This window comes from Rhipicephalus microplus, chromosome X (genome assembly GCF_043290135.1).
Source record: "Rhipicephalus microplus isolate Deutch F79 chromosome X, USDA_Rmic, whole genome shotgun sequence".
NCBI lineage: Eukaryota > Metazoa > Arthropoda > Arachnida > Ixodida > Ixodidae > Rhipicephalus > Rhipicephalus microplus.
Genome location: NC_134710.1, coordinates 351921826 through 351940207, shown reverse-complemented (window position 1 = coordinate 351940207; position 18382 = coordinate 351921826). Strand labels below are relative to the sequence as shown.

The following is an 18382-nucleotide window of genomic DNA, read 5'->3' as shown; positions in this document are numbered from 1 at the left end:
TGGTCGCCGCAAATATGACCGGTAGGGAAAAGGTCCCCCTTTTTGTGATTGGCAAAGCACTCAAGCCACGGTGCTTCAAAAACATTCGCTCACTGCCGACGGAGTACGCCGCAAACAAGAAAGCCTGGATGACAGGTGACCTATTCAGGAAGGGGCTACTGAAATTCGACAGGCAAATGGAACTGGGCGGCAGACACGTTCTCCTTGTCGTTGACAACTGTTCGGCGCACAAAGTCGACGTTGAGCTGAGAGCAACTAAGTTGGTGTTCCTTCCGGCAAATACGACTGCGGCTCTACAGCCAATGGACCAGGGTGTGATAAGGAACATTAAGTGCTTTTATAGGCGTCACGTGCTGGAGAGAATGATTTTGTGCGCGGGGGACAGGAAGGACTTCGGCATTACGCTGCTCACTGCCATGCACATGTTGGTGCGCGCATGGAAACAGATGACCGCGACCACAATCGCAAACTGTTTCCGCCACAGTGGATTTGCAGCTGGAAGTGCGCAGGATAGTTGTGACGTCGACGTGGATGGGGCTGAGGAGCTCATGTGGCATTGCGCGACACTCTTCGGGGCGTACGTTTTGCCGGTTATGTTGAAGTTGACACCGGTGCATCGGTGTGTGGTGCCCTGACTGATGAGGACAATATCGCTCAAGTAGCCGGTGCGCAGCCTGATGCTGAAGAGCCAGAAGGTGAGGAAGACGAAAATAATGAAGCGCCTGTGCACCCGTCAGCTTCTGCGGTGATAGAGGCACTTAATGTGGCACGTCTCTTCTTCAGCTTTGAAGAGGGTGAAGAGGATTCCCTGCGCCGCGTCCGCGCGCTGGAACAGAGAGCCGCAGCTGTGGCATTCAGAGAAAAGAAGCAGATGGTCATCACCAACTTCTTTGGCCAATAAATATTTTTCGTGCCCCCACCCCCGAAATCCACCCATTTTTGCTCACTTTCATTATTTCGAATTTTGTTTAATTCGAAATTGCTCAGCGTTCCCGTGGAATTCGAATTAACGAGCTTTTACTGTAGCACTATGTATTCCTCCTTCGTCCCCGTCTATATGTTCACTATAGGCTTTCACATTTTGCTGAGGTTTGCAATTTTTTTCGTCCTTTCTTCCTCTATTCATTTTTCTGTATCCTTCGAGTATGTCTTTTTTGTATCTGTTTAACTGTATTGCTTTCTTTCTTGCTAGTTTTTTTTTGGCCGTCTTTCTTGTCTTCCTCTTTCTCTAAGCTTCTCGCATCTTTTTTCCATTTCTTTATCTCTCTTTCTTTTTAGTCTTTAGTTATATTTTTGTTTCCATACAATATGTTTTGCTCTATCCCCTTCTCACCATCGATCCCCTTTTCCACACCTTTCCATATATTACTTCAATATACATGGCTGACCTGGAAGAAATTTTGCCAATGTGGCTTTAGGGCTAGTTGTATTACTTATATATGTTTCAAAATGTGGCACAGTGCTAATACACTCGGACGAATGACAGGCACCAGACAAGCGAGAGAACTCCCCCCCACCTTCCAAGAATTTCTCTCCTTCTCTGCACTGCTGATATGTTAAATAATTATTCATTACTTCATATAGACAAAGTGTTGTCATGTGTGAGTCTTGGTGTCATGTGTACGTCTTGGCTAATGAAAGCTGTTTCTTTAACTTCTTATAATACTGCTAATTAAGAAAAAATTGGCATGAGGTAACCATATCAAGCAGCTGCCTTTACAGTCAATTAAGACAATAGAACTTAGCCTTCACAGCATATAAGTGACTACTTATTAGAAGAAGAGAGCCCTTCTCGCTTCTTTCTGTTTCCCTTATTGAGGACACGGCTAAGTGCCTAATCAAAGTAGCTGGGGTAAGGTGACTAGAAGTTTCGAGAGCTCGGATGTCAACGGCTACTACCCATGTACCACTCTAAGGCCGAATCTTGCCAGCGCGATTATACGTACACCCGCATCATTGTATTTCATTAAAACTAAACAGCCCAAGTTTGTTTCACACACGAAAAAAAAATGCTGCAAGCATCGTTACAATACAAGAGAAACTTTGATTGATATGTGGGGTCTAACGTCCCAAAACCACCATTTGATTATGAGAGACGCCGTAGTGGAGGGCTCCGGAAATTTCGACCACCTGGGGTTCTTCAACGTGCACCCAAATCTGAGCACACGGGCCTACAACATTTCCGCCTCCATCGGAAATGCAGCCGCCGCAGCCGGGATTCGAACCCGCGACCTGTGGGTCAGCAGCCGAGTACCTTAGCCACTAGACCACCGCGGCGGGGCAATACAAGAGAAATTTTCCCTTTGCCAGCGTTGAACCAGCTGTGCCCCGCAGTTCGACGCTCAATGAGCCTGACTACCTTGAGCTTCGCACCAAAGCGCAAAGCTCTAAGTAGGCGTATTTTATTTTAAAAAATGCCTAAACCTCTGGTCACTTCAAGTAATGGCTGCGGTTTTATAAAAACAAAATCTGCAACAGCCCTCTTGCCAATGCTGTTAAACACTGTTGACTATGAGAAGTGGGCGGCGCCGCGGCACGCACCTGCGCTGCAGTGCCCTATGCGGCAGCCGCCGGCATTCAATCTGGTGCAACCTACAAGGCCGCAAATGGCACACTAGCCAGTATATTCTAGGCGCTATAGTGGAATTATATCACAAGCTGCTTGCACGTTCTTCATTTTCTCTGAAGGCACACGGTGTCCGTCTCTGTATTTGTTCACAAAATCCGTCAGGACATAGTCACTTTGTCAGTGAAGTTCACTGCAAGGCACCGGTTCACAATAAATGCGAATTGGTAAAAAAAAATTGCTGTAAAACTGCTCAAGCTATCAAACAAATCTGGCGAAATTTCAAAAAAAAAAAGGTGAAAGAAAACAGCAAACGCTGAAGCGAGCACGATCACACCACCGTAGACAACAAAAACATACAAGACGTCAAAACAACAAAAATGATCTGCTTCAACGGGAGTTGCAGAAAAGTGACAAGACGAAAAACATATTTCAATAAAAGCTGCCAGTGCTTAAACAAACATTGCTACTGCTTACGTTTGTCTGCTTCTGTGCATACTGTTGTTGGTTTCCTGTAGTAAAGCTAATTTACTGCTGCTCAAGGTAACGATTTTGTAGGAAATATTTGCCTATCCTCGCACCGGGGCATATACACGACGAGTTAAGGATGCCTTTCATAAGGCACTGTTATGAGAGGATAACGGAGGTTTCTGAAATGCACCTTGTACTTTTCTTATACTTTTTTTCGTCCTTTCATAAGTAGCCTTACCGCCATAAGTTGAGGTCGGTTCATGAATACGGCAGTTACACATCTAAGCTGGAGTGAAAGAAAAAAGTAAAATTAAAATCTCGCTACATTTTCCCATGCCCTCATAAAGTTATAAGAACAAGTGATACAGGTCATAAACAGTGTACCGTGTGAGGTGCTTCTTTTGGATCAGCACTAGTGGAGCCAGGACGCCTGGCTTGCCGCTGCAAGGCCGCCATGAGAATTGCTCCACGGCCGCCACGGCCACATCCCACATATGACTCTTCCTCTTTGGAGGCCTGTGTTGAAAAAAAAAATCAGAGTATGAATTATTATCACAAGAGGTACACACCATGCACTATCTGCAAATAGCTAAAGATGTGTTTTTAAAAGTTAACAACCATAAAAAATTTAAATTTAGAAATGTTGAAGATTGAGCAAAAAGGCTATAAAAAAAGCAAAAATATTTCGCACTAGTAACCAGCATGATTTTGCAAAATGATGCTCATCCACCATAGATAGCGGGTCGCACAGTCAATATTAGTACAGCATTTAAAAGGGAAGTCAGTTTTTCCCCAAGAAAAAACTCCAGGACCCCGAAGTATCCCTTTCACTTTCAAGGGCCTCGAAACCCCCCTACAACACAGTATTGTGCCTTATTAACAATACTGCACTGTGCCTTGTAACCAAATATCAAGATCAAATACAACTTAGAATTTATCAAAAATCAATTTTAAGCACAAGTCATTTGTCAACTGAATTGAGTTCTAAAAAGGCGAGGACAAGTGCATGTCCACACACCACTTGCCCACAAAATAATTTTCCAGAATATCATTCCATTATTGGTGGTGACACAGAGTCGCCATTGTGCACAATCAATCAAAGATGTGGGCGACTCTACATGGCCACATGCAACACTAACTATGCAGCTAATCAGCCAGTCACCGTGGACTTGTCAAATGTGACACAGAAATTTGGGTATACGGCATCATTCGTGAAAAGAAGAAAAAGCCCTTTCTAGCTGACTAAGAATTCATAGTAAACTTTAGGCCGCGTGTCGCACTATAATCTTTGACTCCAGTGCTCTTGACAGCCTGGACCAGATATCGGCAGAGTTTTCTGTCCTTGCGCAAAAAGTTTTTCAGGGCCCCTTAAAAAGTGTTCTGCTTGCAATTGAAAGCCAGAAAATTATAGAACTGCTGTCCTTTCTCTTCTTTTACTGTGGAGGTATGCGCATCTGGACATTGAAACTGGACGTTTCTTGCTAGAATTACTGCAAATAAAATTTCGAGGCTGGTTGAGCATTATGGCGCAGCGTGGCACCATTTCAACAAATGTCATGGTTGTAACTCAACTTGGTTAAAAATAAGGAAATACATCAAATTGCACAATTGGCACAGCTTTTGCACTTCTGTAAAGGCACGTTCACACCAAACACGGAGCATGCAAGCCAATTTTCAAAGCGGAGGCAGTGAGGGCACGCAGCCGTTCAAACTGAACACGTTGACTTCTGTCCACTTTGCTGCAGGGGTGGAGAAATCCAACCATTCAAGGTGGATGTGTCACCATCTTGCGGCAATATGGCATACTGCTCACAGTGTTGTCAATTAGCCCCCCCCCCCCCCCATACTGTGGGAGGCTGTATTGCCTTTTCGTTGCCCTTTTTTGCGCTTTCATGTCATCGTCAAAGCATGTTTCAAGCAACCATAAAGTGGAATGCGGGACTAATGCAGGAGTGTGGCCTAAACATAAAGCAACGTTCCTTCAGCATTGCAACAGCATTTCGCTACTAGCAATGTCTCCATAAACAGGATGGAGACATCCTGGATGCTTAAAAAACTATACACCTTCTGTGGCTAATTATCTTCTAACCATAAAGTGTGAGCACTGTCAACAGTGGGTTGTTGCTGCGTGCTAAGACGCAAGTTCATTCATGACAACTGCAACGTTGTCTGCATGTGAACACTGATCACTGTTAAGAAACATCGCGGGCAAGCAAGAGCAGCTTTTTTGAGGCACTAACTGCACATGTGCACACGGCACATGTGTGTAGATCAGAGCAAGTTGATTTTGGAAGAAAACAATTTTTGAAGTATAAGTGAACACAGGCCACATGATGTGCCTTTCAAAATGTATCAGCTCATGGTAATGGGCCATTCTGCACCGACTGTCCCGGACTTCGCGTTTGCATACCTGCCAACCTAGCAGAATAAAACTCGAGACCATAGCAACTGCAGGGGGGGGGGGGGGGGGGGGCAACGGTTTCGCGTGATCAACGCTTAGCGGCAAGTTATGTTCTACACGAAATCCCGTGAATAGGCACTCTACGCGAATCGCACAGTCTTTGCAGCTCTTTTGTAATAAACTTCAGGCGACAGGGGGAGTGGGGATTGAAGAAAAAAAAAATACTGTCTGCATCAAAAGTGAGAGACACCTCAGCAGTGGTTCACAGGAGAAGGGATAAGGAGGGAAGAAAAGAGATAGAGAGAAAATAAAGACTAGCAGACGGTTAGAGAAGTTCGCGGACAGGGCTCCAATTGGCGAGCGGTCGTCGAAGATAGAACATTGCAGACGGGACAACCGTCAGCAGTGAAATCCACCGAATGCCTCCTTAACTTTCAATGATCCCCCGCCGTTCTGTAGCACCAATGTAGTTCTGATGCTTTTGTGAAGCGATGTGCACATATAAGTTGGCCTTGCTGCCTCCTTGCTAAACGCTTACATCACAAGCGCCCATGCTACAGAATCCATACTTGTCCCCACTCCGCAAAAAAAAAAACCCAAAAACTCAGCTGTGTACGAGTACAGAAACACTTGAAGATATTTTGTTTGATTTCTACACTACTACCAACCTTCAAACTAAACTTGGGGAAACACCCGACCCCCACAGCCATGTAGCAAGCACAACAGATGCCTAGGCAGGTGGTGTCTGTCTAGCGAACTAAATGTACGGGCCAAAGACTGAGGGATGTGATACCTTTACCCTTGCCTTCTTACCGTACAGTGGTGAGCACGTTTTGCACGTAGCCTTCGCCCAGATGCCCATTACTATAGTGCCTGTATACTCAGCAGTACTCTACGGTATGGTTACAATGAACTAGAAGTATAGTGGCGAGTGCTTTTCCGCAGCACCATAACTGTCGCAGCAGGAAAGGCTGACGTATGCATGTGACTAAATAAAACGCCTCTGCTGCAAGGGGGCATATCGTGGTGCCTCCATTACCTAGAAATATGCATCCTGAGCATCACCACGCTAGAAGAACAGAAAGGCCGAAAAGCCTACATAAAAAGTTCAGCAACGCCCGGGACGTGGTCTATGTAGATGCAGCAGAATACGAGAATGGCCGAAGCGTGGTAATCGTAGCTACGAATGTTCAAAGGGATTCCAATGTCAGTGGCAGTGTACGTACAGATAGGGCAGAAGTGGCAGAGGAGGTGGCTAGAGCACTAGCACTAGCCTCCACAAAAGCCGAAGTCGTGATCAGCGATTCCAAAACCGCTGTTAAAAATTATGCCAAGGGAAGGATCTCACCGGAAGCACTAAGAATTCTGGCTAACTTTTGCGACGAGCGGGTAGTTCATATTATATGGGCACCTGCTGACTCCTCCCTCCCCCGGGAACGAAATCGCGCACGACCTGGCTCAAGAACTGGCCCGCCGAACAGGCGCAGCGAGAAGTCCGGGGATGGGGAGGGACCACATAATTAGTTATGAAGAGATCACAAAACACTACAGGCTAGGAAAGGTCCGATTCCCCCCGGCACATACCTCGCTAAACAAGCAGCAGGCGACTGCATGGCACCTCTTACAAGCCAACACATTCCTGAACCCGGTAACTTTTCACTACATCTACCCCGAGATATACTCAGATTTGTGTAAGTTCTGTAATAAAAAAGCGGATCTCAATCATATAGTGTGGGCTTGCCCCTCAGTGACAGGACAGTATAAAAAAAAAAATACAGCAATGAAGAACAGTGGGAGACCGCACTCCTAAGCGCAGACACAGAAGTGCAACTCGACGTCTTTCGGCAAGCCGAGGATGCCGCCAGAGCTCAAGGACTCATGGCTGCCACCTAGGGGAAGGAGACAATTCTTCCACATCTTGCCATTTTTTTTTTTCTTTAATAAAGTTATTTCCTCTGCTGTGGTGGGGTCTTTTTATGAGATTCAAGATAGCATACATGCATTTGAGCGATTAGTTCCGAATTCGGGAGTCTGCCGGACAGTTCGAGAGTTGACAGGTATGCGTTTGACAACCTTCGATATCACGCTTCATTAAAGAGCCCCTAAATCACCGGATTTTTTTTTAACCCTTGAAGTAAACATGCACACTGTGTGCAGAATGCCGTCACGATCAACAATGTCACATGAGGCAGCGCTTCAAGCCACTATGTCTCATTTGTGCCGAGAGGTCACAGCGTACACATGTGCACATGCCCTAAAACTTGACAAAGCGTACCAACTTATGTTTTCGTGTTATGTTCATGGAACATACTCTGGTTGAAAAAAAAATGGAGTAATTTTCCTGCACACACACTTCGCTTAAATTTGTGACAAAGGGTTATGCAACAACTACTCTGAGAAAGCCCACTCACAGCTCAAGGGGGTACGGTAGGGTAAATTAATTGCCAATTTTTACATAATATCTTAGAAACTGTTGTAAGTATGCACATAAAATTTCACGGGCTCACAAAGAATACCACTGGGTATCATGTGAAACCCCTTTGTCTTATGGCTAAATTGCCTATCCTTCCTATAGCCCACTCCAAAATTTTAAAGTGGGTTCACTTACTTAATCTGCCTTTTCTATGCAACCACTGAAAGAAGCGCAATGATATTCAGCCGTGTTATTGTAGAGACTCTTAGGTTATATATGAACTAAAAAAATAGGACATCCTTTATGAAGTTTCTGTAAGAAAAAAATTGCTGCACGCACAAAGCCCCCAGAGAGTGCGTATTGCTATTTAATTTTGTTTTTTTACAGCTTTACTTCTTACAAAACCAGCATTTTCTTTTTAGTTCAGATTGTTTTCAACTAGTGGTAGCTTACACATGCAAAGTATCAGCGAAACTGAGTCATCACTTTTTAAGAAAAGGTATATCGAAGTTGAAAAATTTATTTTAAAAATGCCATTTGAGAAAAACCAAGTTTTATGTGCACATACTGCATATGCCAGAGGGTGCATAAGCAGTATGTGCTCTCGACATCGGGCTTCCAAAGGTTAGTTCTTCAGAGTAAAATGGATTTTTTGGTGTCGAAATTGAAAATTCGGTTTCTTTTGGGGGGGGGGGGGGGGGGGGATCCTACGTACCACCTTAAAGGAGCACTGACACTAAAAATTTGGATGTTTTTTGTATTTTTTTCGTTACAATAGGTAGCTGACGACACACTGATATCACAGCTAGAAACCTCGTTTCCTCGGACGAGCCCTGATCAATTATTTGGAGCTTGTTTCACAGTGCCATGTTGCGGTTGCAGAAAGCACCGAGTAAGGTGGGACCAGGATCGTTTTTGTATAAACATAGCTGGCTAGGTGAGTGCACAAAACCACGCTGACTCTTCCATGAAGGCTTTCTGCATAGTACAATAATCTCCTCCGAAGCGTAAATATGCAAGACCTCATAAAAATACACCGCTAAAGCAAGGACATCAGCCTCTGTACTCCTGTGCAAGTCTGCCACCTCTTTCCATTGAAAGGGTTTGCTAGGAGCGAGTGCCTGAAAGATCTTGAAAGGATTGTGGCGGCCAATACCAATCGTGACACACAGGGGCCAGTTCTGCACGCAGTGGCATAACACGACTTTAAAATAGACTGAACATGTCTTAGGTGACATTATCCACTTAGATATATTTTCAGATGATGCATGTGTATCCCTACATATCTATCCCATCTTGCCTTCAAATTAAGGACGCTTTGTAAATCCATTCCACAAATCTCCCTCAGTAGCTCACCCTCAAAATTGTGTCAGTGCTATTAAAAGTGAAGACAAATTCAAGATGTCTCATTCAAGGCAAGATATCAAAATCGATATATATATGCAGAAGAAAACAGCCCCAGCGGCCTTTCAATGCCTAGTACCACGACTGCCTACAAATAGACCACCCAAGACAACACTACTGAAATTGTAGGTAAAAGGCTCAAAATCCTTCCCTTCTGTTGTGGAAGAATACAGCCATAGTCCCATCAGTGTTGTTCACATGCAAGTCTAACCACTACATGCCTATCGGTCCCAAAAAACTGAAGTCCACAATATCCCAGCTACCGGTGCTAAACGGCACTCCAATACAATTAATTTATGACATGTATAATCAGTGTGACATCAGTGTACACATGCAGAGCTTGCATATGCTCTCCAGAATGCAACATTCAGTATGGCCCACCGGATTTGCAGAGTTCATCGGACTACTGCACACGTCTCATAAGCTTTTTGCAAGTTTACATGCACACGTCTCATAAGCTTTTTGCAAGTTTACAAACTTTGCAAGGGACATGTAACAAACTCCACATTTTGATATTTGTACCCTTCAAGTCAATGCTGGTTCACATTTTGTTGTCGTTAGACTCATGCCTCCTTTCTAGGGAAGGAGAATTGTAAGATGTAACAAGCGATCGTAGAAGAAACCGACGAAGAGTGAGCATGCAATGAACTTTTGCATGGCATATGAGCCACGGCATGTATATTATTTATAGCGTCACACATAGTTTTCACATGACGTCACACTGGGTGTGCTTGACCTTCATTTGGCCGTCACAGCCGTATCCGGGCACTTCCAACCAGTCACTAATCCAGTGAATGCATCTTCACTGCATGTTCAGACAGTATTTTCGCATGACACAAATGGGATTCTGTGGCATTACTTTTACATGCTAGTAGGACCCTTAGGAGCTTGTGCGGGTAACAGAGGGCTGCCTACTAGTGTGCAAGATAAAAGTTACTCCCCTCTTGAAAACATAGTTGCGAAACTTTGCACTGTGCCATGGATGTAGCGGACCTTCGAACAGGACCCGTACAAGTCAAGGATGACAATGGAGACCGCTGCCAGAAGTTGTTTCAAGATTTTCTCGAAGAATGAATTGCCGCCGCTAAAATGGTGGCTCTTTAAAAATGTTGCGGACAAAGGCGCGCTCGCTGTCACTGCTCCCAGACTTCTTGTGCACAATCATACTTTGCTTTATACGGGTGTTTTAAATAGCCCTTAATAGCAAATAAATTATTTTTTAAGCTACCGCTATTATCCTTTGGGAGCATTTTGTTTTATCTGTAGAAATATGTAAAAATGTTCTCAGTTGACGCTCATGTCTCTCCTCAACCATGTTCTCCATAAATGTGCGGCCGTTTATCACAGAAAAATAATTCGCGTGGTTGGCACACACAGTTACGTTGCCCGAGACTGTTCTTGTGTTCACATTTCGGGGTTCGAGATCTAAAGCGAACTTGTTATATCAACTATTCATGCATATCTGTGCTGGACGCACGAGTCGGAATTTCATTCGGGGAACTTGCGGCACAGGTGTATATTTTGCGTCTCGTAGACCTCTTTCAGACGTGCTGTGTTGGGATAATTTTCTGATGAGCTAAGCAAGTCTGAAATTTTTGTTTAGTATCCAATGTGCCTAAGTTCAGCTTTTGGTTTGCCTGGTAGGTTTATCTTACACGAATACATTGAAGGAACTGTGGAATTCTTGCACAGAATATTTATTGATTGCCTGCATCAGTTTCTTGTTTTTATTTGAGGAGTACAGCTACTAAGATTTTTTCTTCAATAATAACCCTCAAGTGAGGGTTGGCAGTATAAATAAATAAATAAAATAAAATAAAAATGCTAATATAGTTCACTAGTGGTCTGAAATGAAGTCAGTAGAAAGCTAGTGGGAAAAAAAAGAATTACAGAGTGGCCAAGAAATAGCGTATATGTACTGTAAATGCACTAAATTTCGGTAGAAGTCGAAGAAGTTGGGCAGGTTGATGCAAGCTCAAAAACAGAAGCATGAAACTATGTACGAGAGAAGGGTTTTATAAGGTTGCTTGATTAAAAAAATAATTGGCACAACAGTTCTACTCTTTCTTCGCCAAAAAATTGTTTGTGACCCTTGCTTTATTTGTGCTTATATTCTTCACTTGGACAACTCGAGAGATAGCTGGTAATTTTCTGTAAGCAAGACATACCCCTCAATGAAACTTAGCCATTATGCATCATAATCCATGCATTGCTTATTCGTATTAAGTTGGTTATTATTCTTTCAGCCATCTCGCTTCCTTGTTTTATTGTACACTTAGTCATTATGTCACTTAAAGAGGTCCATAACAATGTAGGTTCATGTTGGATGTTTATGTTGGAAGGGCGGCGATGGCGTAGTGGTTAGAGCATCCGCCTCGCATGCAAAAGGTCCGTGGCTCAAATCACGGTGCCGCGTAGCTCCCAACAGGATAAAAAAAAATCCGCGTGGTGATGGAACTGCATTTACGAGGCCTGGGGTGCAGCTTCACCAATAACCACCGCCGGGAACGCACTCCCTCACCAGAGAAGGATTGGCCACCCTGGTGCATTATCTGGCCACTACCTCCCAAATGCAAACGTCAAATAACTCACGGCCCTCAGTCCCCAGCAGCTGCGAAGCAACTGACCACGGCGGCGGTCAGATCTGCAACGCAGCAGAGGGTGCTAAGAATATCTGGATCCGGACAGGCCGCCATTGGAACCTGAACTTGGAAACGTTGAACGCTAGAACCTTATCTAGTGAGGCAAGTCTAGCTGTACTATTCAAGGAGCTGGAGGGTGTTAAATGGGATATAATAGGGCTCAGTGAGGTTAGGAGGACAGATGAGGCCTATACGGTGCTACAGATTGGGCACATCTTTGCTATTGGAGCTTGGCAGACAGAAGAGACAGAAACATAGCTGGCAACATAGAGGAACACTATAGCATTAATGAAAGGGTGGAAGGTATTGTAATTAAACTGAATAAAAGATACAAGATGAAGGTGATACACGCTTATGCGCCTACATCCAGCCATGATGACGCTTCAGTTGAAAGCTTCTATGAAGACGTGGAATCGGCAATGAGTAAGAAAGGTAAAAACACAGTATACTATACTGATGGGAGACTTTAATGCAAAGGTAGGAAAGAAGCAGGCTGGAGACCAGGCAGTAGGAGATTATGCATCGGTACTAGAACGTCAGAGGAGAGCTACTAGTAGAATTCGCAGAACGCAATAATTTACGGATTTTGAATACATTCTACCGAAAACGAGGAAACCGAAAGTGGACATGGAGGAGCCCTAATGGCGAAAATAAGAACGAAATAGACCTTATAATGAGTTCACACCCAGGCATCGTGCAGGATGCGAAAGTGGTTGGCAAGGTACGATGCAGTGACCATAGAATGGTACGGTCTCGAATTCGCCTAGACTTGAAGAAGGAACGACAGAAACTGATACGCAAGAAGCCAATCAATGAGCAAGCACTGAGAGGGAAAGTACAGGAATTCAGTCTTGCTTCAAAACAGGTACTCGGCTCTTAGTGAGGAAACCAATCTTAGCGTAGATACAATGAATGATAATCTGACGAGTATCATTACGGAGAGTGCAGTGGAAGTTGGTGGCAGGGTAGTTAGAACACTGGCAAGCTTTCCCAGGAAACGAAGAAAACTCATTAAGAAGCGTCAAATCATGATAGTCTCAAGTACAACAGACAAAATAGAACTGGTAGAGCTTTCTAAATTGATTAATAGGCGTAAGGTATGCGATGTAAGAAGGTATAACATGGAGAGAATTGAACACGCTCTGAAAAACGGAGGATGTGTCAAAGCAGTGAAGAGGAAACTTGGGATAGGCAAAAATCGGATGTATGCACTAAGGGACAAAGAAGGCAAAATAACTACCAATATGGATAGGATAGTTAAAATAGCGGAGGAGTTTTACAGAGATCTGTACAGTAGCCGGGACAACCACGATCTTAATACTATAAGAACTAGCAGTAACTCCGATGACACCCCATCAGTAATGATAGAAGAAATCAGAAAAGCTTTGGAGAGCATGCAAAGAGACAAAGCTGCTGGTGAGGATCAGGTAACATCAGATCTGCTGAAAGATGGAGGACAGATTGCGTTAGAAAAACTAGCCACCCTGTTTACAAGGTGTCTCCTGACGGGAAGAGTACCAGTCTTAGAAGAACGCTAACATCATCTTAATACATAAGAAAGGACATGACAAAGACTTGAATAATTACAGGCCGATCAGCTTGCTCTCTGTAGTATGCAAGCTATTTACAAAGGTAATTGCTAACAGAGTAAAGAAAACATTACAATTCAATCAACCAAAGGAACAAGCAGGATTTCAAACAGGCTACTCAACAATCAACCACATTCATACTATCAATCAGGTAATAGAGGAATGCTCAGAATATAACCTACCACTATACATAGCCTTCATAGATTACGAGAAAGTGTTTGATTCAGTAGAAATATCAGCCCTCATGCAGACACTGCGGAACCAGGACGTCGATTAAGTTTATATAAACAACCTGGAAGAAATCTACACAGAATCAACTGCTACCATAGTGCTTCATAAAGAAAGCAACAGAATACCAATCAAGAAGGGTGTAAAGCAGGGGGACACAATCTCCCCAATGCTATTTACCGCGTGCTTACAGGAGGTTTCCAGAAGCCTATAATGGGAACATTTAGGAATAAGAGTTGATGGAGAGTACCTTAGTAACCTGCACATTCGCCGATGACATTGCATTGCTGAGTAACTCAGGGGCCGAATTTCAACTCATGATTATGGAGTTAGACAAGGAGAGCAGAAAGGTGGGTCTTAAAATTAATTTGCAGAGAACGAAAGTAATGTACAACAACCTCGAAAGATGCAGCCCTTCGAGATAGGTAATAGTTCACTACAACTTGTAAAAGACTATCCCCCAAATGCAGAGATGTTACTTGACTCGTACTTGACTCGTTCTTGACTCAAGACAGGCTTACCGGTCACCATAAATTGTTCTCGAATTTGCGGACGACTTGAAGGTTCAAGTCAGCTGCAAGGCTAGCTTGAAAGCGACTTCATGCGTTATTCCAACATGGCCGCCTCTTGAATGGACGTCGCGCGGAGGGTGGCGACTTTTGAGTTTGCTTGCCTCGCCATAAGCGTACATTTTCTGGGGCGCACTGCCTGCCGAAGATTCTTGGACCCGCTTTACGTGACCGAGGAAATCCGATGGAGTTGTACGATAAATTGGTCACCATAAATTGTTCTCGAATTTGCGGACGACTTGAAGGTGACTTGGCTCGGTCGAAGTCGGGACAAGTTTCAAGTCAGCTGCAAGGCTAGCTTGAAAGCGACTTCATGCGTTATTCCAACATGGCCGCCTCTTGAATGGACGTCGCGCGGAGGGTGGCGACTTTTGAGTTTGCTTGCCTCGCCATAAGCGTACATTTTCTGGGGCGCACTGCCTGCCGAAGATTCTTGGACCCGCTTTACGTGACCGAGGAAATCCGATGGAGTTGTACGACGAGGAACAATTCCACGCTCGATACAGATTCACGAATAACGCCGTGCGGCAGCTGCTGGGTATGTTGCCGCTCCGTGAAAGTGGGGACAACCGAGGACAGCCTGTGCCTCCAGTGTTACAGCTACTGATGACTCTCTGGTTTTAATGCGCTGGCACATTCCAAACAGTCACCAGGAATCTCATCCGCATTCCGTAGTCGACAGTTTGCCGAGCAGTAGGAAAAGTCGCGCTACTCATCGCAAAGCTCTTGTCGCAAAGCTCCTACGCAATGCTGGTGCGCTTTCCGCAGCCGGCAGCACTTTCTATAGTTATGCGGGACTTTTATGAGGTGGCTGAGTTCCCTGGTGTTACAGGCTGTGCCGACTATACACACGTGCGTACTAATAGCTTCGGTGGGGACAACGCCGAAGTGTTCCGTTACCACAAGGGCCATTTCTGTTTTTCTTAAAAACGACGACAATTTCCGTCTCTTTCGGTACAAAATTGACTCGGCGATGTGCCTGTGTGCCTCGTCTATCCTTTCGTCCCGTCTGGGGCGCTGTTTCTTGCTCAGAAAGGCATCGCTTGTAGCACAACACTACGTAAAATTCCACGCACATAAAAAAGAGGTGCCCCTATCACGGTTTTTTTTTATCCGCTTCACCATCATGCAGCGATACACTGCTGCACCCCGCGAGACAGAATTCTGCTGAGAGCAATGTCCCGACCCGCGCTTTTTCTCTTGTTTACCAAGCTCAACAAAAGAATACGGATCACATTTAATCCCAGAACTTGTTTTTTTTTTTTTTCATAATAACTGCGACCTAGCCCACTACAGGCATGCACACAGGTGAACAGAAAGGCAAATACCGTGAAAATCGCGTCCCCTCGTGAGCCAGGTCAGCACAATTACATGCCGTGGCGTTCGATTGAAAAAAAAAAAAAACGATGAAAGAACCAAACGTGGTGCTTGTTTAACCGCGGAGCCGAACCACGAGATTGAAGTAAATAGAAGAGTAAGAATGGGGTGGAGCACATTTGGCAAGCACTCTCAAATTATGACAGGTAGATTGCCACTATCCCTCAAGAGGAAGGTATATAACAGCTGTATCTTGCCGGTACTTAGCTACGAAGCAGAAACCTGGAGACTTACAAAGAGGGTTCAGCTTAAATTGAAGATGACGCAGCGAGCAATGGAAAGAAAAATGGTAGGTGTAACCTTAAGAGACAAGAAGAGAGCAGAGTGGATTAGGGGACAAACGGGGGTTAAGGATATCATAGTTGAAATAAAGAAGATGAAATGGACATGGGCCGGGCATGTAGTGCGCATAAAGGATAACCGCTGGTCATTAATGGTAACTAACTGGATTCCCAGAGAAGGCAAGCGAGTCAGAGGGAGACAGAAGGTTAGGTGGGCAGATGAGATTAAGAAGTTTGCGAGTATAAAGTCGCAGCAGCAAGCACAGGACCGGGTTAACTGGCGGAACATGGGAGAGGCCTTTGTCCTGTAGTGGACCTAGTCAGGCTGATGATGATTCAACATATTGCTTCGTACCATCCCCGTTCAGTCAGATGTAAAAATCTACGTTTATGCTGACGACATTGCTTTTTTTTTTTTTTCAATGGCAAATAACCCCCCCGTACCATACAGTGTCTTTACAACATCTTGCAAACATACCTAAATTAACTCGAACTTTGGCTGGATGGTTTGATGTTGACTATGAATACCATTATATGTGCTATTCTTGTTTTTCCTGTTCAAGATCCTGTGCACTTATCTATTCATTATAAGCTCCCAAGAAGTACAACCATTGAAATACCTTAGAGTTATGTATAACGAACATCTCAACTGGCAACCTCACATTGAATACATCGCGACAAAAGGAGTACTCGCAATGTGTATATTGCAGAAGTTGAGCAGCTGTAGATCTGGGATGAAAAGGGTGGCACTTTTGATGATATATAGTATGTCCGACCTGTGTTAGAGTTTGGCTGCATTCTTTTTTTTTTTTTTTTTTTGTGCGCCAGCCTACAAGCTTCGGCCACTCGTTCTATTGGAAAGCGGCTTTACAGCTCTGCTTAGAACTTCCAAAGTATACTGCAAATGCAGTGTTATACCTTGAAGCACGAATGCCACTTCTTTTATATCCCTTCAACATTCTTACAGTGCCAACTTTTTCAAGATTATATGAAGCAACCTTTAACCCTGATCAAATTATTTTCATTTCGAATACCGATTAATTTTTCTCCATGCATTGACACAGCTTTCACAAACCACAAATAGTACTTTTCAATTGTTACTTGAGCCTCTAAATATACAAGTTCGTGATCTGCTTCCTTTAACTGTGCAACAAAATTAAACAAATTGTTTTCCATGATATCTTCCCAACTCAAGCTAAGCCATTAACTACCAGCATTTATAAATGGTTTATTGAAGAAACATTTAAGTACTCTGCCAACGAATGCAATTATTGCAACAGATGCATGGCAACTAGATGAAAAATCAGGCGTGAGAATATACTACCCTGTACTTGATTGGCAATTTTCGCTGCATTTACCAGAATTTCTTCCTGTTTTTCTGGCTGAATTTATGGCAATTATTTTAGCTTAGCGCAAGGTAAATACTTCCGATTCTAGTCGTTGAAATCATAACCGCCTCATTATCTGTGTGCTCTTCTCTGTCCACATCCGGTTGCTCACCCATACTGGAACTTTTGAAATCATTGGTTCCCTGTCATCTCCGAAGCATTAATTTAACCTGGGCACCAGGCCACAAAGGTTTGTTGTTAAATGAAATGGCTGATGCTCTTGCGAAAGCATCGCTTTCGGTGCGGATCATTTCTTTTTTCCCACCCAGAGTACACATTACGGTGGTGCGATTGTGCACGCTTAAAATCAGGCAAAATTTATCAGACCCTGCACTGACAGCTTCTCCAGAGTACAACCCCTTGTTATTTCCCTGACACAGTGAACTGTCTAATTCAAGGATGATAGAAGTTGTCATCACAAAATTTTGTTGCCGTGTTACCTCCCTCAATTTCTACTTGCATAGATCAGGTTAATTTACTGTAATCAAGAGGAAACAAAAAGTCATTTCTTATTATCTTGTCGGTGTTTCCATTTATTCAGGAAAAGCATACAAGCACCACCTCTTCAAAAACTGGGCTTGCAATTGTCAGAACCTGCTCTTCTGTCTTTTGGAGCCTCTACACTGGGGTACAGCCCCATGGATGTTTTATTCGCCATTCAGGAATACATCACTGCAACTAAACGATCATCTTGCTAAATTGTGTGCTCACTACACACTTTCAAATTTTAAATTGGCACATCAAATTATACTAGCGTTCCTAGGAATGAAGCAATGCAGAAAGTATCGGGAAAATTCACCTTATAATCCGATCCCCTCCATTGGGTAAGAGCCATGTGCAGAGGAAACCACCAACGACAACCTGGTATTACATAGCATGGCTCAGTGCTTTGAATGAATGAATAAACTTTATTTGAAGCCCGGCAGTCTTCTTCGGGCGAGGTGGGGGAAGAGGATATTAACCCGTGTCCATTCCCACCTTCCGTCATGATGATGGCGGCTGAAAACGTCTGAACTACTTTAAAAACTGAGCACTGTGCACTTCATAGTTGAA

The 18382-nt window shown here is 43.9% G+C and overlaps 1 protein-coding gene across 1 annotated transcript in view; it reads right to left on the bottom strand.

The window, feature by feature from the left end:
- LOC119161148 (piwi-like protein 1) overlaps positions 1-18382 on the bottom strand; it is a 292627-nt gene that overhangs the window by 273352 nt on the left and 893 nt on the right. The window contains exon 2 of the mRNA XM_037413500.2: positions 3422-3553. Within this exon, the coding sequence (XP_037269397.1) occupies positions 3422-3553 (132 nt within the window). The remainder of the gene's footprint in view (positions 1-3421; positions 3554-18382) is intronic.